General features: G+C 47.1%; 2 protein-coding genes and 1 pseudogene across 14 annotated transcripts in view; 2 read left to right on the forward strand and 1 right to left on the reverse strand.

Moving 5' to 3' along the window:
- Positions 1–2392, forward strand: part of Ano7 (anoctamin 7) — a 30509-nt gene extending 28117 nt beyond the window's left edge. For 7 of the 8 annotated variants that reach the window (XR_003956191.1, XM_006529733.2, XM_006529736.2 and 4 more), the window contains 3 exons: positions 225–315; positions 729–848; positions 1038–2392. Coding sequence is in view for 7 of the 8 variants with exons in the window: in XM_006529733.2 (XP_006529796.1) it covers positions 225–315; positions 729–848; positions 1038–1112 (286 nt within the window). In the remaining variant the exon portion in view is untranslated. The remainder of the gene's footprint in view (positions 1–224; positions 316–728; positions 849–1037) is intronic. The other variant, NM_001271884.1, reaches the window with a different exon arrangement.
- Positions 2393–4027: 1635 nt separating this feature from the next.
- The window catches only part of Hdlbp (high density lipoprotein (HDL) binding protein), a 72978-nt gene continuing 50862 nt past the window's right edge, over positions 4028–26143 (reverse strand). For all 6 annotated transcript variants that reach the window (NM_133808.5, NM_001357556.1, XM_030242016.1 and 3 more), the window contains 18 exons: positions 25646–25724; positions 23355–23494; positions 21858–21962; positions 21352–21465; positions 19431–19517; positions 19172–19303; positions 18157–18375; positions 15556–15777; positions 15260–15478; positions 14589–14727; positions 12900–13054; positions 11915–12019; positions 11579–11713; positions 10451–10594; positions 7039–7224; positions 6777–6893; positions 6457–6585; positions 4028–6347 (listed from right to left, as the gene is read on the reverse strand). In NM_133808.5, the coding sequence (NP_598569.1) occupies positions 6261–6347; positions 6457–6585; positions 6777–6893; positions 7039–7224; positions 10451–10594; positions 11579–11713; positions 11915–12019; positions 12900–13054; positions 14589–14727; positions 15260–15478; positions 15556–15777; positions 18157–18375; positions 19172–19303; positions 19431–19517; positions 21352–21465; positions 21858–21962; positions 23355–23494; positions 25646–25724 (2514 nt within the window). In that variant the 3' untranslated portion in view covers positions 4028–6260. The remainder of the gene's footprint in view (positions 6348–6456; positions 6586–6776; positions 6894–7038; positions 7225–10450; positions 10595–11578; positions 11714–11914; positions 12020–12899; positions 13055–14588; positions 14728–15259; positions 15479–15555; positions 15778–18156; positions 18376–19171; positions 19304–19430; positions 19518–21351; positions 21466–21857; positions 21963–23354; positions 23495–25645; positions 25725–26143) is intronic.
- On the forward strand, positions 19783–20625 carry Gm17415 (annotated as a pseudogene).

Here is a 26143-nt window from a genome sequence, read left to right on the forward strand (position 1 = left end):
AGTCAGAGGGTGAGTTTTGCCTTTTATTCTATTGACTCATACCTTCCACCCGCGCCCTCCCCACTCCCCCAGGGAAATAGGTTTTTGTTGTTTGGCTTTCAACACGGTCTCTCAAGTATGTTCAGCACCAAAGAGGCAGAGTGGAGGAAACGGGAAGACTGAGTCTAGATGGCCCACTTGCCAGCTCAACCCTAGGGAGCTACAGAGGCCTGTGTCTCCTGCAGGTACCGGGCTTTCCGGGATGATGATGGACACTATTCTCCGACTTACTGGACTCTCCTGGCCATCCGCCTGGCCTTTGTCATCGTATTTGAGGTATCCAAGGCATCTGAAAGCTCCTCCAGTGACTTCCATCCCCTTGCTGGCCCCTGTACTTAACGTGATGATGCCCCTACTTGCTTTGCCTAACCTAAACCTGTGGCATGGCAAGGGTCAGTATGACCAACAGAACTCCCATTCTGTTTTCCATCTAAATCAAATCTGTGTCTTCCTTTCCCTTGCTGGTCTCTGTGCCTGGCTCACGGACTAGCCATTGAATGCTTTGCAGATTGGAAGGTGCTGTGGGGAACTTGGAAGGGCTGGCTGGTCTCTGATCCAGGTCTCTGCTCTTTCATTTCCTCTCCTGCCCTGTAACTCCAGTTCCACCCACCTGGGCAGCCTACTGGGTCCCCTGAAGGCTAGTTTGGGCTTTTGTTTTATGAGGTTGGGGGTGGGGCTTCTATCCCCAGCATGTGGTGTTCTCCATTGGCCGTGTTCTGGATCTCTTGGTTCCTGACATCCCAGAATCCGTGGAGATCAAGGTGAAGCGGGAATACTATTTAGCTAAACAAGCACTGGCTGAGAACGAGGTGAGCACCCAAGCCCAACCTGTTGGCCTTACAGCCCTGTCCTGCACACTCAGGTCTCATGACTAAAGCATGAGCCTTCATTTCTGCCTAGTCTGTCCTAGCAGCACGTCTACCAAGCTGGTGAAGGACTGAGGGGCTGTTTACAGTTACTTCCATAGTCAAGCTGACAATTCACTTGCTTTGAGACAGGCTCTCCTTGGAGCAACAGGAGTGAAGGATGACCAACCTCCAAGTTCAGAGCCCAGCCTGGGTCTTCCAGCCTAAGGGAGACTCTTTGGAATGGTGACCACCTCCCTTTCCTTCTCTGAGGTCACAGTAGGGGTTACCGGAGGCTGACACACTTGCCTGGAAGACTGTTGAAGATGTGTCAGGAGACAGTTCACTATTGTGTGTCTTTTGGAGACCATGATCCTGGCCCCAGCTCAACCATCTCCACCCTTGGTTTAGAATAACCATGACCCTTGGCTGCCACAGTCCTGTGCTCAGTCACTACCCCTGCTACATGTTCCTTAGGACTACCCATTTGGAGCAGTGTTTAGAGAGTTATCTGCTGGCCTTAGGGGCTATCCCCTACTGCCATTCCTAAGTCCCATGAGCCAATAACTTGTGTCTCATTCCCCTCCCGATGTCCACACCCCTCTCAAGGCAAAAGGTCTGTCTGAAATCCCTGCTTCTGTGGCTGTTTTGCTGACCATTGTACTCAAAGTATTTTGTTCTTCCTTTGCTTCACCTATTCTGTCCCTAATATCACTAGCGATGTTCCTATCCCTAAACCAAAGGCTGAGGGTCCTCTGTATACGATGCCTTCCTGAATCTTAAGATATGAGGAAGTGGCTTCACAGTTGACATATGGTCCCCATCCCCCATCCCCTACCATGGCATAACTCTTCTGCCAATTGAAAGGTTAAACGCTGGGGTCCCTGCCTTCCCAGGGCTTTGCTCGGTCCTCTTGCAGCATTCCTGTGGTATTATAGGGTCAGATCACCCCTCCAGATCCACTACCTTACCTCACATGGTCATTATCAGGCACACCTGGCTCTTAGACATGATACCATGGCCCAGGCCACAGCCCTGGGAAGTTTGCTTACCCCTTGTACCCCTTACTTTCATACCTAACTACCCAAGGCCTATCTATGAATTCTTTCCTATCATGGCCTCTTTATCCTGACAGATCAAAGGCCTCTGCAGTATCCCCTTTGCCTCCTGTGTACCTTCCAGTACCGGGCCAGAAACTCAGCACACAGGAAGCTCTGAAGGGGGAAGGCTGTGGAACGAAGTTTTACCCCTAATAGTGCAAACAGAAAAAAGATTCCTGTAATACCTAGTAGGTCTATCCCCCCACCCCCGCCTCCCCGGTGTTTAGATACAATTGCTTCTCAAACTGGGTACAACGTGGGCCTTTCCTGTTGCCTGCCTTCTGTTAGCTGGGCTAACTGATGGTTAGTTGCTAGTTATTCCCTAACTTAGCCACTCACTCATGATGGGATATGTATGGGCCTTTCCTCCTGCCATTCAACCATGCTGGAATAAAGGTCTGAAAGTCACTGCTTCTCCGAGCCAGCTTATTATGCTCCACCCCCTCCACTCCCACCCCAATCCACTGCTTAACTCTGGCAACTCCTGACCTCAGATGTGGCTGTGCTCACTCTGACATTTGACATGGACTGAGGCTGCATACTGAAGCTCAACATGACCACTGGGCAACCTAGCCAGTTCAAAGACTGCATTTGCTAGGGAGTAATTAAGCCTTTACTCCACGGCCCACATGTTCTTTAACACTGATTGCTGTATGTGAGGTACACGTGGGGATGTGTGCCACAGGTCATTGGTGGGAGTCAGGGAACAAGTCCGTGGAGCTGGCTCTCTCACTGTGGGCTCCCGGGACTGAGTTCAGCCTAGGTTTGGGCAGGGCAGTGGTTCAGATAGAAACCGTCTCATTTAGCATGTCTCAAATGGCATCTGAAAACTTCATTCTGGGGAGGCAAGTTTAGGAGGTACAGCTTTACTGGCAGTTTTGTTTCTTAAAACCAGATTCTTCTTTTTTTCCTTCTTTCAAGATTTATTTATGTATGTGAATGCACTGTTGCTGTCTTCAGACGCAACAGAAGAGCACACTGGATCCCATTACAGATGGTTGTGAGTCACCATGTGGTTGCTGGGAATTGAACTCAGGACCTCTGGAAGAGCAGTCAGTGCTCTTAACCTCTGAGCTACCTCTCCAGACCCTGTCAGAAGTTTTAATGAGGAGCCATTCTAATTGGTGCTCTGTGCTTCATTATTTAAGGTTCAGGGTGTGAGCTTTCGTCCGGCTGTTTCTGCTGTCTCTACTATTAGGCTTTGACCCTCTGGAACCAGAAATCAGAATAAACTTTCTTCTGCACGTTGCTGTTTTTTAAATCACAGCAACAGAAAAGTAACTAATGTATGTAGCACGTTTACTGTAAATCCATTTCACTGGCTCTACCTTTAAAATAACAAAGTCGCCAGAACAGAGACCAGAACTTGCTTTGACTAAAGGAATCTCATGTAAACACACTGCTGAAACCAACACAGGGTGACCTGTGCTGATGAATGCCTTACCCCTAGGACAACTAAGTCAGGAGTGACCCACAGACTCCCAGTGACTTTCTTACTGGACAACAGGGTCTTATCCATGATAATATAGGATCGTCTTGGCTGCTGGGACTGAGCCATTTTGGAGGTGTGTGTCTAGCTGCAGGGTGCATATTCTGGGATGGAGATGCTGGGTACCAGCCTTCTCAGTCTTCTAGTCCCTCTAACAGTATCTTCTATCACATAGGGGTGTAGTAGCTTTTCCTACTAAATTATCCTTGCTCATCTCCCTCCACCCCCTTCCTTCTTAGCTTGTCACAGCTCACAATAGGGACCTGCCCCAGACCCGACCTCAGCGTGGGTGCTGGGAGCATGTCGTAGGAATGTTGCAGGGTCTGTAAAGACCATGCTGCTCCCCAAACAGAGCTGTCTCAGCAACAGCTATGGGCAGATACTGACTGGACTGTGAGGTTGGGCCAAGGTGTAGGAGCAGGCAAGAATTCCTCATGGAGACAGTGGAAGGGATGGGAACCCTGACATGGATTAGGGAGCTCTACAGGGACACTGTCACCACTCAGGCACAGGAGAGAGCATACACAGAATAAAATGAGTCCCATCACACTGCATCTGGTTTTGGGTTTTATTTTAGAATTTATAAAATTCCAGTGTCATCCATATTCATGAGCCTTTACACATGTTTGCATATAATCTCCAAATTCCAAAGTTAAGGCCAAGGGATGGATGTAGCTATGGAAACATAGGACATGGAAGACATTCAACAAGGAGGAAAAGACACTCCCACCCCTGCCCTAGGCTCCTCAACATCTTGGAGGCTGCAGAGAGGTGACCTGGGTACAGTCAATTTCATAGTCCTTATTAACAATCAGAGAAAAGGAGTGAGACCCTGAACAGCTTAGGATAGGGCTTACATCTACAGCACTTAGCAATAAAAGGAGATGTGCAAAATCCTGGTGATAATTTAAACTTTACCTTCAGTGAGGGGAGACTGGATGTTGTAGGATGACAATGAAGATGAAGAGGGGGCTGGAAGGGAAGGAGGGAAGCAAGGTGTCCCCAGTCTCATGCAGATGGGAGAAGAGACGGCTCCAGGGAAAGGCAGGGAAGCGCTCTCCCCGTCTCACCCACCTGGCTTAAGCTGCCAGCCTACTGAACAAAGTAGATGTTCTTTTCCCATCTCAGTATCGTTCTTCTAAGTGGGTACATGTGGGACTGGTTCCATCCAAAGGGAACTGAAGTTAGACTTGGGAAAGCAATTCTGGATCCACTTAGGATTAGAGTCTACAGGTAGCCAAGCCTGAGTTATTAAATGGGGGAGTCAAAGACTTGAGGGGGAAAGGTATCATAGTAGAAGTGACAGTTCCCAGGGAAGGCCATGAGATCGCCACAAGTTGGCTTTTCTAGTAACCCAAGTATCTGGGAGGGGACATGTTGCTAGTTGATCAGATGACCTGGAGATAAAAGGTCTGTCCTCAGTTTCCACAGCCTGACAGGGGTTTGTCTGCTCGGGACCACTTTTCTTGGTGAGGGTTGGCCTACAGCCAAGCTAGCTGGAGGCCAGTGGTCCAAAAATTACCTCTTGTACCTGAGGAAAAGATCTCCTTCAGATAGCTGTGCTCCCTGCTTTGGGTTGTTTTCATTCTGCCTTCCCTGTGAATCCACCCTAAATGACCACCTCTATCGACGAGACCTGCCCCTTAAGCCTGTTCCTTAGGACTGCATAAAGCATCCAGGTTATGCTTGCCAGAGCCTGCATGGTCAGGCTGGCTGGGAAGGAACACCCAGCTCTGGCCCAGTCCCTGAATCATGTGGACTGAGGGAAAGCACTGGCCTCCACCCTCAACTCAATGGCAAGCCCAGAATCACCAGAAATGTCTACATCACAAGAAGAGCCTTGGGTGGCACTAACCCACATGAGAGTACTACCACACTGGCTGAGGTAGAAAGAAGGCAACTGAACAAGGCAGGCAGAGGCTAAAGGTCGTGGGAAAGCTGAGCTGTCACTTAGGGTTGAGCCCCCTCCCCATCACCAAAAGAAAAGCCAGTCTCTACCTCCCCTTTCCCCCAAAGTCTCAAGCCACCCTAGTCCACTGTGATAGTCACAGGGAACCCAAGTGGAATACACACAGCTGTGCCTCTAAGATACATAGGATCATGAGGCTAAAGCTGCAATAGAAGCCCCTGATGCTTTCGGAACCCAAAGTGGGCACGGTCAGCACTATCTGAGGACCCAGGCCACCCTCTACTTCTCAGCCCACTCTATCACCAGGACATCTGACCTCTTGCTGTCCGATACCATGCCTTCCTCCTATCCTGAAGCCTGTGCTAAGCAGATTTTGACAGCTAAAGGAAGCTGACTGCTTTCAACAGAGGAAGGTCTGGGCGACAGGTGGTGGGCAGGAGGGAGGTGGGAAAGGAAGAGGGCAAACGTTTTGGCTTTTATAAAGTCAAGGAAATTTATTTCCTGAGGTCATGACACAGGAAGTCAACTCCTAGCCGCTGTGGAGCTCTGGTGTGAAGGTCAGAGTGCTGACTACATGCTGGGTGGACCAGGAAGCTGGAGTCTGTGATCACGAAATGCTCGATTACCTTGCTTAGTGTTTCACACAGTGGCGTGCCTGTCCCAGAGCACAGCATCAGGAGCAGACCCTGAGCCTGCTGGGTGCTGACCAGGCCTGGAGAAGCAGCCACACAAGGCCAGCCCACCAGGCTTTGCTGCGAGACCTCGGGGAGGGGAAAGAGCATCAACAATTTACGAGGGTCCAGCTGCTGGGTCAGATTGAGACAAACCATTGTGTGGTTGGGTTTGGGCAGCAGGCTGGAAAGGTTTCTTTTTGATCATTATCGTTTGGGGCCCCAAGGGAGGGTCTTGGGGGCCACTTGAGCCCCAAAGCTGGGAAATTCTTCAGAGCTGCTCATATCAGGAGCCTGTGGAGAGGGAGAACACAGCATTACCACAGGGTGGTCCAAAGTAACTCCATCCCATACTCCACTAGCCCACAAGCTTAACCCACACAGAATAACCAGGACATCTGACCTTCTCACTGCTGTTGGAGGTCCAGGGAGCATCTCGCACCACAAAGCCTTTGGATGGTGCCCTGGACTCTTCATGTGCTGGGGGCTTCATGTAAACTTGCAGTGCCTCACTGTCCACCACATCTGCCAGCTAAACATCATAGGGGAGGTGGTGTTGCTCAGCCTACAGCCAGGCAGTGGAGCCTTCTCCTGGCTACCAAGGGGCCACCCCCCGGACCCCCCTGCTCAGTCCCACATTTGGATGCAGACAGGTTACTTGGCTGTCATCACAGGATTATGGCTGGGCCTCAGCCCCAAAGACCATGCCTGCTTAGAACTCACATATTCCTCTTCTAGGTTGAGGATATGGTCGATAGCTTCCTCCACATTCTCTGGGAGTCCTGTCACAGTGACGCAATTGGGGTCTGGCGCTCCACTCTGTGGGAAGCGAATGTCCACCTGGAAGCAGCAGTGTCAAGGGCATTAAAGGGCAGACTCTAGACCTTAGAGCCAAGTACTCACCCTCCCAGCTTCATGTGGTCAGCAGCACAGGTAGGAGATGGGAGTTCTCATCCTTCTGTTTCAGTTGGCTTTGGGGACTCACCTTGAATTCATCCATTATTTTCCGGATGGCTTTGCCCCGGGCACCAATGATTCGAGCGTGCACACGGTGATCCAGTGGAACATCCTCAGAAACCATCTGCTCAAGCTCACCCACAATTTTCAGGATAGCATCACGGGCAGCTTCAGTGTTCTTCTCATACCCTGTGATGGTGATTTGGTCCTGGGGCTAAAGAGGAGAATGTAGTTAGAGAAGAGGGTGACTCCTCTGGGACATCCCAAGAGCAGCCATGTGCTGACCTAGCAGGCTGGTCTAAGGAGATGACAGTGCAACTGTGTGGATGATGGCTAGATGGCTGAGCGTGTCAGGCCTCTTCTTAGGGGAGACTTTCATCCTCTCAGAAGAAAAGGGCAGAAAACACATCAGATGGCCCAACAGTTAAGAGCTGCTACACTTGCAGAAGACTAGAGATCCTGGCTGGCACCCTTGTCAGCAGCCCACTATGCCTCTGGTTCCAGGAGCTCTGATGCCCTCCCCCTTCTTGCTCTTGTGGATACCTGCATCCATAAGCTCATACCCATGTACACACGCACACAAATACAGATAGTAAAAATTAAAACATAATCTTGGTGCCAGAGAGACAGCTTAGTGGTTAAGAGTGATTCCTGCTTTTACAGAGGACCTGGGGTCGATCCCCAGCTCCCACAGGCTGCTCACAGCCATCCTTAACCCAGATCTAATGACCTCTTCTGACCTCCTTGGGTATGACACACAGGTAGTACACATACATACGTGTAGTCAAAACATCCAAACTCTCAAAATAAAAATAATTATCTTTTTTTGAGACAGGGTTTTCTGTGTGACAGCCCTTGCTATCCTGTAGACCAGGCCTGGAACTCACAGGGATCTGCTTGCTTCTGTCTCCACTGTGCTGGGAAAAAAGGCGTTTGCCACCACTCTAGGCTAAAAGTAATCACCTTTTAAAAATAAAATAGTAAACAAAACCACACACAGAGTTAACATCCGTCACACAGCCATTACTTCCTAAAACCTGTAACAGATAAGTAGTGAAAATTCTGGGTTCTTTAAAAATACAGAAATGTGAATGCTTTTGTTTTATTCCCAGGTGTGGGATATGGGCTGCTTCAGATTGTCCGCAGCAGCTGTCTCTGCTCTGACAGGGATGTGATTTTGCCAGCTGAAGAGAGTTTACGTTTGGAATTCTGGGGACTTTTGTGAGGGTATAAAAGTGCCAGGGCACTGAGAGGTTGTGGTGGCTGTTGCTTCCCCTGTTCCTGTGGTTTGTCAGGTCGTTGTGAGCAAAGCCACGAGAAGAAGAACCTGGATATCCCAAAGATGAACATCAAACCCGGCCCCCAGAAGTAGGTCTAACAAGACTGAGGCACTCTTTCTCTCGAGCCTTCTTTCTTTCCTACCTCGTGTTGGGTGTTGGAAGGGTGGAGAAGGGTAAGGAGGAAAAGTAGCCACAAGTCTAGTTAAAAAGGAGGAAAGGAGGGGCAGACGATATGGCTCGGTGGGTAAAGGCATTTGCTGCCAAACCTGACAACATGAGTTTGACAACCTGAGTCTAGTCCTGGAACTGAGATGGTAGAAGGACAAACCACCAAAAACCATTCCTTGAAGTTGTTCTGATTTCTACAGGTGTGCATGCACATGTGTACACATTCTCTCTCCCTTTCCACCCACTTTGTGAGTACTAGGAAAGACAAGATACCTGATCATAAAGATGGAGGAAGTACCAGGAAGTAAGTGGTTCAAGGAAAGCAGGCACAAGGTTGGGGACTATTAGGATGTAAAGTTCTCAGACCATTAGCCTCCTGCTTCTTTGGAGGTCTCAGGACCCTTAAAGCACTCTCTGGTCCCTCAGACCCCTCAGCTCGGTCTTCCTTGTACCATGTCAGTGAGAACCAGCAGACTCAAGACAGATCTGAGCAACAGACAGATCAGGGAATATGAAGGGCACAAGGGAACAAAACAGCAGCTTTGTTCTAATCTCCAGGTTAGTAGTCCAAAATAAACGGACAGAACATACAAGATTACAAAGTAACAAGTACTGTAGTCCACATTAGAAAGTAGAAAGAGCCAGCCTAGGAAAGAAGCAAGAGATATAGGCATAAGGAAGAGGTGGCAGACTAAGAACTTCCTGTCCAGACTCAGGGGAAGGCCAGGCAGCTGATCCAAATGAAGTTCACAAAAACCAAGCACAGCAGGGCCAGCATACTCCACAGAATCAGTTCTGTGAGTGGAAGTGAAACTCTCACAGGAAAAAGAAAGACTCTAGGGCTGGCAAGATGGTTCAGTAGGTAAAGGCACTTGCTGCCAAACCTGATGAGGTCAATCTGTGGAACCTACACATGTGGAAAGAAACAAACTGAATCCTGCAAGTTGTCCTGGTTTCTACACACATGCTGTGGTGTATGTGTGCCCCTATACACATATATAAACAGCATACCTTTCTTGGTTCACAGATGAGCTAAGACATAGTGGGGACAACAAATTATATCCATTTCTGTATATTATAATGCATAATTTGTTGTTCTCACTATGAGCACACATAGCTAGCACACAGGTCTAGGTCTGTACCCTAGACCTCAGCCCAGTGTTACTACTGGATGCATCTGGGGGCACGGTGCTCAAGGTCATAGAGCTAACACAGGCCTAGAGAGCAGAGGGAGAGCCACGGCTCCACTCATGTAGAGCCACTTGAGAGGGAAAGCCCTTATAAGTGAAGGAGCAAACACAGGTGAGGGCGAGCCATACACAGACTTTGAGGTGAGATGGGATGGGACTTCCTGCCCACTAGGGCAGAACTGAGTGAGGAGGTGGGTTACCCTTCACATTGTTTTACATGCAGTAGGAAGCTGTGCAGAGCTCATCAGGGGCCATGGCAAGAGGAAGAGGGGATGCAGAGAATCCAGACCTGGCTGGATAGACATGGTGTGTGCATGTGTAGGTATGATAGATAGCTCAAGAAGGAGCCCAGTTGGAGGCTTAAGCTTGACTGTCAGGAGCATCAAAGTAGGCACAGGGAATTTAAAACTGCTCTGTACCCTAGATGACAGTTTCAAGGAAACACACAGCTGGCAAGCCCTGGTCTATAACTTGGCTGAAGTCAGGTTCTCAGATAGTTTTTGTCCCCCTCATTTACCCACTTGTCAAATCAAAGAAGCTGCCTTAGTTTCCAAGTCAAGCCGGACATGGTGCTACTCTTGGGAGGCAGAGGTAGGTAGTACATCTCTGTGATTTTGAGGCCAGCCTGTTCTACATATTGAGTATCAGGACAGCCAAGGCTACATAGAGAGACCCTGTCTCAAAAGTACCAGTATCAGTACCACCACCACCAAAACAAAGCCCAGGTCAAGGTAACGGCCAATACAACCCTACCTGCCCAAGTGTGCTAAACCATACCACGTCAATCGGATGGTCACCGTACCTGGTTCCCATCATCCTTATCAGGAAATTGGATGTTCACTTCATGTTCCAAGCGGATCTGGGTGATCACTGCTCCTTTTCTCCCGATAATTTTGGGATGGTATTTGGGGTCTACAGTGACACTCAGCTTAAAACTCCTTAAAGCCTACAATAAAATGAGAATGAGGCAGAGAGCAAAGAGAAAGACAGAGAACAAGCTCATGAGTATGAGCATGTATATCTAAATATAAGCCACCACCACCCAGGCCCGATTTCCAACCTGATTTAGACCCCAAGCCTGAAACACCCCTAAGCTTGCTAGCAGGAGGCCTTGGTGGTCACCGTCCCTGTCAGTCACTAGCTTGAGAACCTTAGGTCTTGCTCTGTCCTCACCTAGTATGCCCTTGCTTTTGGGACAGGCTGCTGACTGTCAAGATGGATAGGATGGTCAACCACCCTTTCCAGTTCTATTCCTACTTCCTGAATTCATGAACCCGGGATCTGTTGAATCAGCTTGAATAAAATATTCTAGGCCTTTCAGGTTTCAGGGCTGGTGTATTGAAGAGGCCAATAAGGTAATAAGAGCATCCACAGGCTAGACAGTCCAGGACACCCCCACAGCCTATGGCTAAGCTGCACCAGGTCACAGTCAAAACGTGCCCAATCTCTGCCCTATCACTGGACTCCAAACTGTGTTCCACCCAAACCGAACCAACAATGACAACAACAACAAACAAAAAAACCCAAAATCAATAAAACCAAAAAATAACAAAACTAAAAACTCCTGTGGAAAGGCCAGTTGCCTGGAGTGACCATCTAGTTCCCAGATTTCCCCCAATTCCTGAGCAGCATCTCTCAGAATTCTGCAGACAGCACTCCATCACAGGCACAGGAGTGACCTGCTTGTCTTGAGATGAGGTACTATCTTTTATCTTTTCTGTAGAAGCTGAGATATCAAAATATTTCTCTTGATCTGGGTAGTAAGGGAGACTGAGCTTTGCCTTGAGCTTCTCCACAGCAGGTCCACCACACTCTGACTGCACGGGAATACCACCTGGTTTTGTCTCCTGCCTGCCCTGGTGTTGGAAATATGCTCTGAACACAGACTGTTTCCAAACCCAGGCAGGTTGTCCTGTTCGTTCTTGCTCACCCGATCTTCCTGCTCAGCCTGCAGCTCCTTTACTCGATCCAGTAGCCCCGCCTTAGCCCTGTCCAAATTTGCTGCAAGGCCAGTGATGGCGATGGTGTCTGACTGCAGCTCGGGGGCTGGTACATGGATGTTCACCTGTCATAACAGATGGAGAGGAGTGAAGCTCACTTGCCATGGGGGATTTGAGTGAGACCTGGGAGGAAAGTCAGCGGTTGACTGAACAAAACAAAAGGAGGCAGAACCAATGTGGGCTGAAGAAGGACACAGACTCAGACCACTACGGGCTGCTCTCTGATAACAGTCCCCAGAGTATGGTCTCCAGGGAACATGGTCTACCTCAAACTCATCCATCATCTTGCGGATTCCACTTCCTTTTTGCCCAATGATGTAGCGGTGAAGATCAAAGGGTACCTCTACCTCGATGGTGACTGGAACCAGTGCCTACAAGGACAATGGTAGAGATAAGGCTTTGAGCTGGGCAGACTAACTAGCCCCATGAGCTCAAGGCCAACAGCCCTGAAGACAACAGTGTACATTTTAGAACCTGCTACCAATGTGACCAGGTGACAGACTACACGGATCTCAATACATCACAAACAGGACAGGACAGGGAGCCCAGTCTGAGGTCATGCAGGCAGAGGCCGGACTCCTACACCCCTCATTCTACTTCTGCATCGCAGCAGGCCAAGGCTCCCGGGAGGAAGACACAGCACACAGAGGCCCAACTCTTAGCATGTCTCTGTGGTTGTGACAACTTTGTCAAAGCTTATGTGGGTTGCAAGGGAGTCCCCTAAACAGGTGGCTCAGTTACCTGCACTCAAGTCCCAACATATATTGCCTATCACCCATTCTGCTCAGTCTTTGCCCTTGAACAACATCAGTCAACAGATGCTGCTGTGCAGGCACTGTTTGTAACTGTGGTGCCATGGTGCTTACAACAGGACTCGGCACAGAAGACACATGTTTCTGGCAAACCTGAGGTAGACCAGCCCTACTTCAGTTGGGGAAGGAATGGATAGTCAGCAGATGGACGAGAAGGGATTGAGGCTGGAGTTCACATTCACTCACTGCCTATGAGATCCTTTGACAGACTCCGTGGCTATGGCCCAAGAGGCTAGACCCTGACACTGCTGTCAGAGAATGAACTGTAGGGTCCTGAGTCCTGGTGAAAAGAAATGGCCTCCCTGGGCTGTGTGAACAGCCAATAAAGGTACAGAGCAAATGTTTGCAATTTTAGGACTAAAGCGAGAGGATCTACTGTCTGCTGCCACCTGGGCAGGGTCTGAAACCTCAAGGCAGAGAAAGAGCGAGGCAAACGCACCTCCAGGGCTTCCTTGGCAGCCTCGCATTTCTCTTTCCGGCCAGAGATGATTATGATGTCACACCTCCTGGGAGAGCCAGGGTCGGTCTCCTTGGCCTCTCTGCCCTCTCCAGCCTCATCTCCATTCTCCTGGATGGAAGGCTCTACACTGTGAACTAGGAATAAAGGGGAAAGCCTAGTTGACAACTGCAGAGGTATATATATCATATACACTAGTGAGTCACAGGTGTGCACGGAAGTCCCACTGCCTGGGGAGGCTGTAACGCAGCCCTCAGCACATGAGACTGGATGTAGAGCTCAGTCTGAGGGACCTGGCAGGGATTCAAAGATCTGTGAAGGATAATAAAGGAGAGGCCAAGGTAGGCCCATGACAGTGCTTTATGCCAGAAAGTAAGGAAAAGTCCCCAAATAAAGAGGCATTAGGATACAAGCTAGCTGGAGAGGGGCTCTATCTTGTAAACGGCCAGAGAATATTTTAATCCATAGATCCAAGTGAGGTAATAGGAGAATAAATAATGGGAGAACCATCAGCTGGGGTTAAACTAGGCAAGGGTGGCTCTGAAGGACACCTTTAACAATCTAGAACACCGACTATGAATTACATAGTAAAACTATATAATACTTGGTATGATCTTGATGAATATACCACAGGTAAGTCAAAAGTCCTTTTTTTTGTTTTGTTCTTGAGAAAGGGTTTCTCTGTGTAGCCCTGGCTGGCTTCTGCATCCCCAAGTGCTGGGATTAAAGGCATGTGCCACCACTACCTGGCTAAATCACAGGTTCTCAGGAAATATCCATACTGATAAAAGTCAGCATATAAACACATACTCAAACTCAGAAAAAAAAAATCTATAGTGGGGGTGAGGTAACACTGAAATTCTTTATACTATTCCATGGAGTTTTCCTGTGTTTTAATGCTAAGATGTTGAGGAGAACACATTACTTAAGTGTGAAATCCGTAACAGTATGGCTATATAATCATATAATAAATGGCCTGTATCCTCAGGAAAATAGACTGGAATAACTGTGACAAGCACCATGGACACCAACCCAATTATACTAAACGTCTAGTGCAGGCTGCAATCTTTCTGGACTAACACAGGTCAACAAAGACTCACCAATAGGAAAGGTTCACACCCCGTGGTTCACACATGCAAAGCAGGCAGAGAAAGGTTCACAGATGACACTTCCTCAGCAACTGACCACATTAGTTCTTGCCTTCAACTAAAGTTGCCCTATTACCAACTACCTAAACAGAACAAGGTAACAAGCATGGTCAGGCTTAGCCATTCTAGAAGAGCTGTGAAGTACCCGAACGGTGTCCCCTGGGCAGTGTTAAGAAACTTGGAGAGGACATATCTGCAAGGTTTATGTTCGGAGGGCTCACTGAACGTGGCTGAGCAAACATCCCACTACTATTCAAACAGTGTCCTAGAAAAGAGTGGCACTAGACTCTCAGCAATTTCCTACGCAAGACACAGGAAGCTGTTGGCTCCTTTTACAGGGCCTTGTCTTATCTTTTAGAGACCAGGAGGATGGACAAAACCCATGGCTAGCATCTAAACAGCATGCCAGTGCCAAACAAGAGGTAAGAAAGAACCAAAAGGACTGACTCATTTCACAGCCCCAAGGGCAGTGACAGTCACCACTGATGGTGATCAGTACAGAGCCAAGCTTAAGTAGACCCACCTGGATTTTCCTCTCTATCTGGGAACTTGATTTGAACATTGTAGTCCCGAGTGATCTGCTGGATTCTTGAACCTTTGGGACCCATGACCGATCGGTGAAACTTCTGGGGTATAGCACATTCCACTGTCACTTGAGCTTCCTGAAAATGGGCACAAGAGTGAAAAAAGGTCAAATTCTACAAGTCAATAATAACATCTCCTTAGCATCCTACTTCCCTCACTAGTTCCATAACACTTTAGTGAAATGAACCTAGAGACTCTAGCATCGACTGGGTGGAGGGGTATACAGGGTAGAAGGGCAGGTCTTCTGCAGTGGGTTATAGTGAAAAAGATACCTAAAACTCACAGCACAGTTTTTATCACACAGATTGGATATAGAATACCCGCTTTACATCCAAGTGCTGCCTTACTGTGCAAGGTGCCCATGAGACACTGGCTACTGGTGGGCAGCCACGTTAGACTAGCTAAGACCTGGTGCTGTCATAGCCTTAGACTTAGTGAAGCCACACCAGGCTATTAGTAGAAGGGGCATAAGGTTTTACAAGGAAGACCACGAGGGATGTGGAAGACGGAAAACAACGGCTGTCTTGGTGCTTTCATGTGATTGTTCTATGGATTCACTCTGACACACAGGGGTGATCACAGCCCCATCAGAGCCCCTTGGACACTCACCAGATCCTCAATGATTTCCTGAATGCGTTTCTTGGCTGCCTCCACACAGTCCTTGGCACCCTTGAGAGTGACTTTATCACTCTGCGTGCCAGAGCGTGGGAAGCTGACCATCACCCCGCCATACTCTTCAGCAATTTCTCGTAAAACTTGTCCTCTTCGGATGACAAAATGGCGGTGGTGTTTGGGGTCCACCAGCATATAGTCTTCAACCACATTCTCCTATAATGTGGAGAGGAGGAGGTGAAGGAGACCCACTCTAGCAATGGCAACGGGCAGCACTAAGGCTTGATACCTACCAGGTTCTGGATCAATGCTTCCAGCTCCTTTTGGGCCTCACGGACAGCATCCTCCTTTCCTATGATTGTGATCAGGTCCTGGTCCTTATCTTCAGCAGCCGGAAATATGATGCGGGCTCCAGTACTGTCACGCACCTTTCGGATTTTACCTCCCCCTTTGCCAATGAGGAATTTGTGGTATTCTGGCTTGGCTCGGATGTCCACAGTAAAACTCTTGGTTTGCTGCAGAAACAAACTTCATGTATGTTTGCCCCACACAGCCTGCCTGAACCTCAGTGTGTGAATGAGTGCTTAGAAAGGCTCTCTTCATGCATCTGAAGTGTCCCATGTCTTATATCAACGTCCTACATCCTATGGAATCATCACCCTGTTTACCTCAAATGGTAGCACCCAGACAAGACTGTCATTTTTTCCTCCAGACATAAGAAAGATGCAGAGATTACCCTGGTTCTGATATTTATCAGCAACGACTAAACTTCTCCAAGTCACCTGTGACACACAGGATGGAGGCTTGCCAATGTGTGGTAGCACACTGGCAGAGTGCATGTCCTAAGGAAAGCAGGGTCTACTAGGCCATGGCTCTCCCACTTTTTCACACTTCCCAACCAAACACACATCAAGTATTCCATGGGCTAGCCCCGTTCCTTCTCAGACTAGAGTAGCCAGCGCACAACAGCAACTCAACAGCTCAAGGATGGAGAGCCACCAGCCATAAAGGTTACAGTTGAGACTGCCCTTACCCACAGAAGCATAAAGCCCTAGTTTCACACCAAGCAAGTAGGGTACAACAAAAGCTGGACACTGTCAACTCCTTCTGGCACTCATTAGAGAAAATAGAGAAACCTGCAGGGCCAGCTTGACTAACCTTGGACATCACCTGACCCACAGCATGAAGAATATGGAAGAAGAAAAGACCGTGTATGTAATTTGAAGAACTTATTATTATTTTTGGTTTTTTGAGACAGGGTTTCTCTGTATAGCCCTGGCTGCCCTGGAACTCACTTTGTAGACCAGGCTAGCCTCAAACTCAGAAATACGCCTGCCTGTGCCTCCCGATTGCTGGGATTAAAGGTGTGCACCACCACGCCCGGCTGAAGAACTTATTTTCGATAATTTTCTTTTTAAAGGACTGGTCTCACCAAATACCACCATAAAAGTCTGTTACTCCTTAGATAAAGATGTTTGCAAACTACATTATTTAAAAATGAATGTGGTGACAAGCACCTGCAATCCCAGTATAAGAGGCTGTAGCAGAAGCATCTTAAGTATGGGCCTGTAAATCAACTAGGTGAATTCAGCTAAACATGCACAAACAAAACAAAGGCGAATAGGATACCGAGCATAGCCACTTGACCAAGTGCCTGACAAACCCACATTCCTTACACAGTCTCAAGCTCAGAAGAGAAGGGAGCTTCTGCACTTTGGCAAGTAGCTACAAAAGACCCATGGCAGACCACATCTCAGCCAGCTACGCAAGGCTGCCCCTCACCGTTTCCACCAGATGCTAGGAGAGCACATGTGCCTACTCACAGACATGTGAATTTTACATATAAGAAAAAAAATACAAAGATGTTATGGGATTTCATAATTATTTTGTATATGTAAAAGTAATGTATTTCAATATGCCAACCACAAGAAATTGAAAATTTTCATTTATAGTATCACTAATAACAGTTCAGTCCATGTAGAAAACGGGTTAAGCAACTTTTAATAAAAATGTTTAGTGTGTGTGGTGGTGGTGCTCAACATCAGCACTGGTGTCTTCCTTGCCTGCCCCACTTTATAGTAAGACAGGCTCTCTGCCTGCATCTCTGTCTGAATCCTGAGCTTGCTACTTCTAGCACGAATGGTGTGACGGTGCTGGCCATCCTGCTCTGGATGCTTCAGCCTCCTAAGAATCATAGATGGGCTACCATGTCCACCTGGTTTATATTTGGGTTCGGAGGATCCAAACTCTAGTGCTCATGTGCCTGTATCTGTGCATATGTATGCAGTTGCCCTCAGAAGCCAGAAGATGGTGTCGGATCTTCAGCAGGTTGTGAGCCACTCAGTGATGTGGACACTGGGACCTGAACTCTAGTTCAGAGACTAAGAGAAATAGGTACTTAACCAAACTATTTCTATTCTGTTCCTCATCCAAATAATTAAAAAACCAAGTTAAAAACCAAAGAGACCAAACTTGAAGGAATCCACATCAGCTGGCATCCAAGTTTCCTAGAAGGCTGGCCACCCCAAACCTATGGTGCTGTCCAAGCAGAAGAGTCTATGTTCAGATCCACAAGGTTTTGTTTGGTTATTTTTCTTGAGACAGGTCTCACTATGTACGCTTTACTGGTCTGGAACTCATGGGTGTGCCTATCTCTGCCTCCAGCCAGAACGCTGGGATTAAAGGACTACACCGCCACGTCAGCGCATAGGGCATTAACAGAAGGATCAAGGAAATTCAACGGAAAAGTCTTTGGAAAAAGGTGGAGGTCAGAGGACTGTTTTGATCACAACCCAGAACTTGGCCAGAGCCTATCAAGCTGTTTCTGACCTGCCCCAACGGAAGAGCACTGAAGGGTTTTCCCTACCAAGAAAGAGAGCGTCAGCAGTGCTCACCTTCTCCTCAGCCAGGTGCAGGAGCTGCTTCTTGGCCTTCTCTACATCTGAGGAAGGACCCCTGATGACAACAGTGTCGCTTCCAGAACCTTCCACAGGAAAGTGAATATGGACGCCACCACATTCCTCCATGATGGAGCGGATCAGACGGCCCTTTGTGCCAATGAGAGAGTTGTGTAGTTTGGCAGGAATTGAGACCTCCACTTCAGCTATGTTGGCCTGAAATCAAATAGAACATGGAGAGGAAATTACACTGTTATGTGGTAAGAAAGGCCTAAAGGAAAGAATGTAATTACAGTTTGAAAGAGTTTGAAGAAATAGGAGTGGGGGAGACACTCTAAGATGTGCTGGGTAGAGGTCAGTAGTAAGGCTACAACGCACACTAGGAAAGCCAGGATTTTAGACCATGCAATGGGAAAAGTCACACAACAGGATGATTCCAGGACTGTAAAAATATCAAGATTATCAAACTGTACAATGTAAACATGTATAGCTTACTGTGTGTTAATTTTTAGAAAGTTAAACAAAATCCGGTAGGTCTTGAACTATAGTTTGCTTTCCTTTTACAAATCCTTTTGTGTATGACGTGAGTGTAGACACACGTGGAAGGCAGAGGACAGTCTGGGGTGTTCATTCTCATCTGCCACCTTGTTTGAGACAGGGCCTCTTTTTTATCCACTGCATATGCTAGGGGAGCTGTTCTTCAGACCCTGGGGACTCTCTTGTCTCCAGTTCCCATCTCGATGTATGCACACATACTGAATTACAGATGTGAGGAAGCTGGCTTCATGTGATTTCTGAGGTTCTGAAATCATGTCCTTAAGTTTGCTTAGCAAGCACTTTATCTACTGAGCCATCTCTCTCCAGCCCCAGAGTATAAAATTAACGAACACTTGACACCACTCCCCAGGCTTAAAGCTCATGTCTTTTTTAAAAAATGAGCCTGGAAGACTCTGATAGAAACTTTACAAACAAGAGTTGGATAAGGAGCCCATCAAGAAATATCCCCCATTACCAGATCTTTCTGGATAGACAGAATCCGGCTGCGGGCAGCTTCACAGTTGGCTCGCTTGCCAGTGATAATAATGGTCTCAGAGTTGCTGTTCTCTGCAGGAAGGTCAATCTTGGTGTTGCTCTCTTCACGGATCTAAAGGAGAGGCACATTAAGAAGATAAAGAGTTTCCCTACAGTAGACACACTTGAGCACAGGGCTGGGAAGGCAGGCCTCTATGTAATCCACAAAGGCTTTAGGGCTGGGGCAATGACCCAATCACCTTTTTAATGTTTGCGCCTCCTTTCCCGATGATATTCTTGTGAAACTGTTTGAAGATTGGTACAGAAATTGAATAGCTATTTTCCACCTTAAAGACAAGAGGATTCAGGTCAGAGGGTCAAGTGTCTCCTTTACCCACCAAAGCTATATGAACTTACGTGCATACCACCAACAGACAGACTTAGCCTACTTTACTCCCCGCCTACTTATTATGAGGAAAAATGAAACGAGTTACATCATCTAATTAACTTGGCATAACGACTTATAGAAAACCCCTATAGAAAGTTCTATGGAAGTGGCTGGCTAAAGAATTTGGGGTTCGACAATTCCCTCTTCTTTCTTTCTCCAGCAGCCGAGCAAGATGCCCAAAGGGAAGAAGGTGGCCCCGGCCCCCGCCGTCGTCAAGAAGCAGGAGGCCAAGAAGGTGGTCAACCCTCTGTTCGAGAAGAGGCCCAAGAACTTCGGCATTGGACAGGACATCCAGCCCAAAAGAGATTTAACTCGCTTCGTCAAATGGCCCCGCTACATCAGGCTGCAGAGGCAAAGAGTCATCCTCTACAAGCGGCTCAAAGTCCCTCCTGCCATTAACCAGTTCACCCAGGCCCTGGACAGGCAGACAGCTACTCAGCTGCTTAAGCTTGCCCACAAGTACAGGCCGGAGACAAAGCATGAGAAGAAACAAAGGCTGCTGGCCCGTGCTGAGAAGAAAGCTGCTGGCAAAGGGGACGTCCCAACTAAGAGGCCACCTGTCCTCCGAGCAGGAGTCAATTCAGTCACCACCTTGGTGGAGAACAAGAAGGCTCAGCTGGTGGTGATTGCCCATGACATAGACCCCATTGAGCTGGTAGTTTTCCTGCCTGCCCTGTGTGGAAAGATGGGGGTGCCCTACTGCATCATCAAGGGAAAGGCCAGGCTGGGGCACCTGGTCCACAGGAAGACATGTACCACTGTTGCCTTCACACAGGTTAACTCGGAAGACGAGGGTGCTCTGGCTAAGCTGGTGGAAGCTATTAGGACAAATTACAATGACAGATATGACAAGATCCACCGCCACTGGGGAGGCAACGTCCTGGGTCCTAAGTCTGTGGCTCGCATTGCCAAGCTGGAAAAAGCAAAGGCTAAAGAACTCGCCACTAAATTGGGTTAAATGTACACTGAGTTTTCTGTACCTAAATATAATTACAAAATTAAAAAAATAAAAAGAATTTGGGGTTCTTTAATATAGACTAAATATAGCTTCAAACAACATTCTGGCTGTGGGAGGGGTTCAAAAATAGATGTCAAAGCCTGTAGGCCTTGGTACCATAAGAAGCCCCAGCCCCTAGTAGCTTCATGGCAACAGTTCAGTGATGCCTCTTAGGGGAGGCAGAAACTACAACGGAACCCTGTGTGGCCATGAACCATGGTGATCTGTGGCTTTTCCATAAATTCCTTCTTCATACTTCCCATGCCTCTCAGCTTCAAATTTTTACTTTTTTAAGAATTATTTTTTCTCCCTCTTTTTTGGAGTCAGGTTCATACTATGTAGCCCAGCTTCTGCAGGCTAGGATTATAGATATGTACAGTACGCCTCCCTTCCCAGTTGAGTTTGTGAAGAAAACAGTCAATTAAGTAAGTTATACTCTCTCTTCACCCGTGTTAGCTCTCTTTCCTTACCGAACGGGAAAGGTTCTCTAACTGGGTATTTGAAGATCCTCTCAAGGAAAAGAAAAAAGAGGTGGGGGAGTATGGTAAACAGCAATCTCCCACATACTAGTTGATCATAAGGACCGTGTAAGCGAGGCATCAAGGAGAGAGGTTTTACCACTTCTTTGTTCTAAGCCCCTGAGGCAGCAGACCACCCTTAGGGCAGAGGTCCTGCATGCACTCACAAATCCATGGGAGCCGCTCCCCATCTCCAGAGGGTGCACAAAGTCACCTACCAGGTCTGCGACCATCTTCTGCATATACTTAGTGCACTTCTCCACCTCATTCTTGGGGCCTCTGAGTTGTACAATATCACTTTTTTGTGCTGGGTCTGGAAAGTTGATGATAACCTAAAACAAATCATCAGAAGACAGTGCACAATTATTCTAAGACTAAGTTTTGGGAAAGCAAGATAGAGATCAGTGGGTAAGGGTGTTTGGCACTGATCCTGGTGACCTGAATTCAGAACTCACAACTACCCAGAAGTTGTTTCCAAAGCATGATCCATATACTAGCTGTGGTATGCGTGCCTATGAGCATGTTTTAAAAAGTGAAATAATGAAAATACCCTAAGTGAAAATTATTATTACTTCTAGAAGTTAGAGAATGTTTTTGGGGTTGGCAGTGTAGTTCAAAGGAAGAGTACTTACTGCATACACAAAATCCAATACCAAGAAAAATAAACAAACAGAAGGAAGGAAGGAAGGAAAAAAAAAGGGTAAGTGCTTTGGGGAAGCTTTACCTCTGGGAATTTGTCACGAATTTCTCGAATCCGTTCACCTTTCTGCCCAATGATTGTGCGATGAAATCTTTGCTCGATGATTAGATCCTTGGTGCGCTCATTTTCCTAAAATAGAGTGGATGATGTCATCCATCACAAAGAAGGCTACAAACTTCCCATCACCATGCACATGTGAGCTGGTGCCCGAGCAGTCGTCTATAGCAGCCTCCAGAACCATCATGCCATAAGGAGTGACTACTCCAGGATACCTGCTCAATCCTGCCACATAATATTATACTTGTGGTGTGCTATTTTCCTGAACATAGTACAGTAAAAGAATGGATTGCAGGGCTCTTCAGTCATTAAGTGCAGCCACAGTAGCATTAACCACTAAAAATGAGCAAGAAGCACCAGTTTCCACCAGAACAACAAGGAGTTCAATACCTGACAGAGCAGGGAAGCACTCCTGGAGCACAATGGGCTTGGACTACATTCCCTACTTGGATAATTATAAAGGAATGGCTCATTACAGGACACTGGACCACACCTGTCTCAATGTCCTCCATTGTCCCCACTGAAATGTCAGAAGAAAGAACAACAGGCAGAGATGGAATCCAGGAAGAACACCCACAAAACAGTTTCAAGAATTCTGGTGGATTAAACTGGTATCTGATAACAGTGATCAGTATAGGCAGAAGACAGTCCAGGGAAAGGCACACAAGGCAAGAGGCCAACGATAACAAAAGTGCATCCTGGCCTGGATACTAACGTCAGGGACAGTCAGAGGACAGCTGAAGGCTGGACCTCACCTCGGATTACAGTGAAAAGTAAAAATCACTTCCCATAAAACATTTCTTACAGGGCTGGAGAGATGGCTCAGTGGTTAAGAGGACTGGCTGCTTTTCCAGAAGACCCGAGTTCAATTCCCAGCGATCACATGGCAGCTCACAACTGTAACTCCTGTTCCAGGAGATCTAACACCCTCACACAGACATAACAAATCAACTATTTAAAACAAAACAGTTCTTCCAATTTGCGGTTCTTAGCATGGAAGAGGGCAGAACATGAACTGGAGCTAATTATCAGATCCTAACCAACACTTTGGACTCTTGAAAGCCGCCAGTGACTTTCATGTGGGGTCGGTTAGGAATCACTACAGCATGAACCTCATTACTGGGTGTCCCAGGCCCATAGGGAGTGAGGCTGCAGGGATTCTCGAGTCTGGCCACACAGAGTTACCTCCTGATGACTTTTAAAGTCTAGAAATGACAGCCCATCTGTGAAGCTGTAGCCAGGGATATGGGATCTCTGTTCTCATCTAGCACTTGGGAGTAAGAACAAGACCACTGGTGATCTGGAGAGGACAGCAGAAGAAACTTAGCTCCAGGTAGTCAGTGAGATGTGATTTGGAGAACTTCATGCTCTAGGACCACAATTCCAGCAATGCTTTTCCTCAGGAGCAGCCGACAGGCTTGAGCCGGCAAACCCTCTCGGGCAAGGCCTGGGCGTTTGGCTTACCATGCGAGAAGCAAGCTCCAGCAGCTCCCGCTTGGCCTGCTGAACACCCTGTGGGTCTCCCTCAATTCGGATCAGGTTACTCTTTTCACTGTCAGGGGGGATGCGCACAGACACTTTGTACTGGTCTTTGATTCTGTTGACTTAGGACAAAAAGAAATACATCTTGAACATAAAAGGAATGGTGGTCTACTAATGACTAACAGCCAAGAGGATGAGGTTCAAGCTTGAATATGCCTACTAGTTCAAAACAACAATATGAATTTTTAATAAACACAAACAACCTAGCTGTGCTCTTCTAGGACACTGGTCTTCCAGCTTTGAATATAACCTGCCATAAGAACTTCAAATGAATGAATATGAATGATGACTAGTATCAATTAGTATGAAACATAGATGGTCTTGAGCATGTATATGGTCTCAGAATATCTAAAATATACCGGGTACTAATACCCAAGTAAAATTAGAAACTAAAATACATGCATTAAATAAGGACACAGCCACCCTAGGGACCCAATTCACCCTGGCAAAGTCAGGATCTCATTAAATAACCCTGGCTAGCCTCCAACTCAGAGATTTGACTGGCTCTGCCCTCTTGAGTGCAGGAGTTAAAGGTGTACATTTAAAACTGCTCTGGGGCCTCTTCAAGGGATCATGGCTCTGGGGAGCAGTATACTAGGAGACCATGCTGCTGTTCAGTGACTCCAGGGTAAGTGTTAACCCAAAGTGAATGCTTCAATGCCTTCTGCAAACCTGAGTTGCAAAATCTCCCTTCACTTTCTCTGGACAGAACATGGTGACCTGCCCATTGTACATTCAGGAAAAACGAAGCCCAAGGATGGGTTCCACAAACAGTAGATGATCACAGGAAAACCAATGTGTAAAACCAATGTGACCAGCTGTTCCAGAATAAGCAAGAGGCAAAGGTGGGTTAGGGAATAAGCAGATTTCAGATTATGGCAGAAAATGAGGGTTTGTAACTGGTCGGACACAGTACTTTGACCATGCTACAGTTGTGTGATTCCTAGTGAGCAGAGATTAATTTCAGAATTGTATGACAGTACTTTATATCTATTAAGTAAACTCTATAGTTAACTAAAATAAAGCAAAATCATAAAAGCAAGTTGATGGTGTATATATACAAGATTCAAGCTGCCTGTGAAATAAGTGCCAACTAAGGTTATTTTGCTAGGAAATTTCCACTGTCATGAAAATGGCACAGATGTAAGACTACTGCCAGAGAGGATGCATCTTTAACAAGTGACTGTGGAACAAATAGGCTTATATTTACAAGCAACAAAAACTTAATACATGGGTACAAGTCATTAGAAATCACAAAACGATCTCTGTTGAAAGTCTGTAGCAGAGAGTTGTTTCATATAGCCATATAGGAAAGGTAGATTAAAAAAGGATCTGAGCTGTGACATACTATAACCCCAGCTCTCTGTCAGGATCTCATTAAATAACCTGAGGTCGGAAGGCTACCAATTCTATTAGGCTATATAATACCCTATGTAGGTACGGATACCCTGTCTACAGGTGAAGGACTCCTTGGCCTAACATATTCATATTCATTCATTCATATTCTCTCTCTCTCTCTCCCTCCCTCTCTCTTTCTTTCAAGACAGGGTTTCTCTGTATAGCCCTGGCTGTCCTGGAACTCACTTTGTAGACCAGGCTGGCCTTGAACTCAGAAATCTTCCTGCCTCTGCCTCTCAAGTGCTGGGATTAAAGGCGTGCGCTACCACCACCCACTGGCCTAACACTTTCAAGGGCCTAGATTTAATTTCCAGCACTCAACCTGGGGGTGGTGGGGGAAAGACCGACTCACTTGAACATATTATTGAAGTCAGTGCATTCTTTTGCTGTTCCTGCAATCTGAAGTTACAAATCAAAACCCTATCTTGAGATAGTATATATTATTCACTTAACAGCAATCTGCTCTGAGTTCACGGACATGGCCACAAGTCTGGAAAATAATTTAACTGCAAGAGCCCTACAAACACTGGTGGGGCTAAGTAAGTGTAGCAGGAGGGATGGAATGTAAAGATACAATTTTCAGCTGAGGAGAGCTGATTTCTGAAAGTGACAATTTACCTTAGCCAAAAGAGAAAAGGAAAGCGGTCTTTTTAGGAAGGTGAAGGAAGCTGCATCAATTTCTATGACAGTAGTACCTTGTCTGGCCCATCTACTCAGCACTCAGAAGGCTGAAGCAAGAAAGTCATGAAGGTCCTCAGAGAGGCCTTCCCCAGGGCTGCAGGGTGTTGGCCTGCCACCCTGTCAGCCGTACTCACTGTTGGCTCCGCTCTTTCCAATGAGGTGTCTGTGGAATTTATGGTCAATGTTGATCTCTACATAGTCCATCCTATTAATCTACAAAGGAAGAACAAACATCAACAGATGAATGCTTCTAGTTCCAACATGTGTCTGGCCATTTAAAAACTCAGAAGACACTGGGACTTGCCCTTTCTTTCCTTTCTTTCTGAGATGGGGTTTCTCTATGTAGCCCTATTCTGGAACTCGCTTTGTGGCCAGGCTGTCCTCAAATTCAGAGATCCACCTGTTCCTACCTCCTGAGTGCTGGGATTAAAGGAGTCACCACCACCACCACCTGGCAGGACTTAACCTTTCTATCTCGATAACCAGGAATTGATGTAAAACTGCTCCCCAGTCACCATCAAAGGTCCCACCTCAAAATAGTTTCCTTTACCCAGAACTCTGGAGTCTCAGGCATCCTGTTTCAGAACCTATTATATTGGACAAGGCTACTCTCTTCTGTTTCCATGACCACC

Source organism: Mus musculus, chromosome 1, assembly GCF_000001635.26.
Source record: "Mus musculus strain C57BL/6J chromosome 1, GRCm38.p6 C57BL/6J".
NCBI classification, from domain to species: domain Eukaryota; kingdom Metazoa; phylum Chordata; class Mammalia; order Rodentia; family Muridae; genus Mus; species Mus musculus.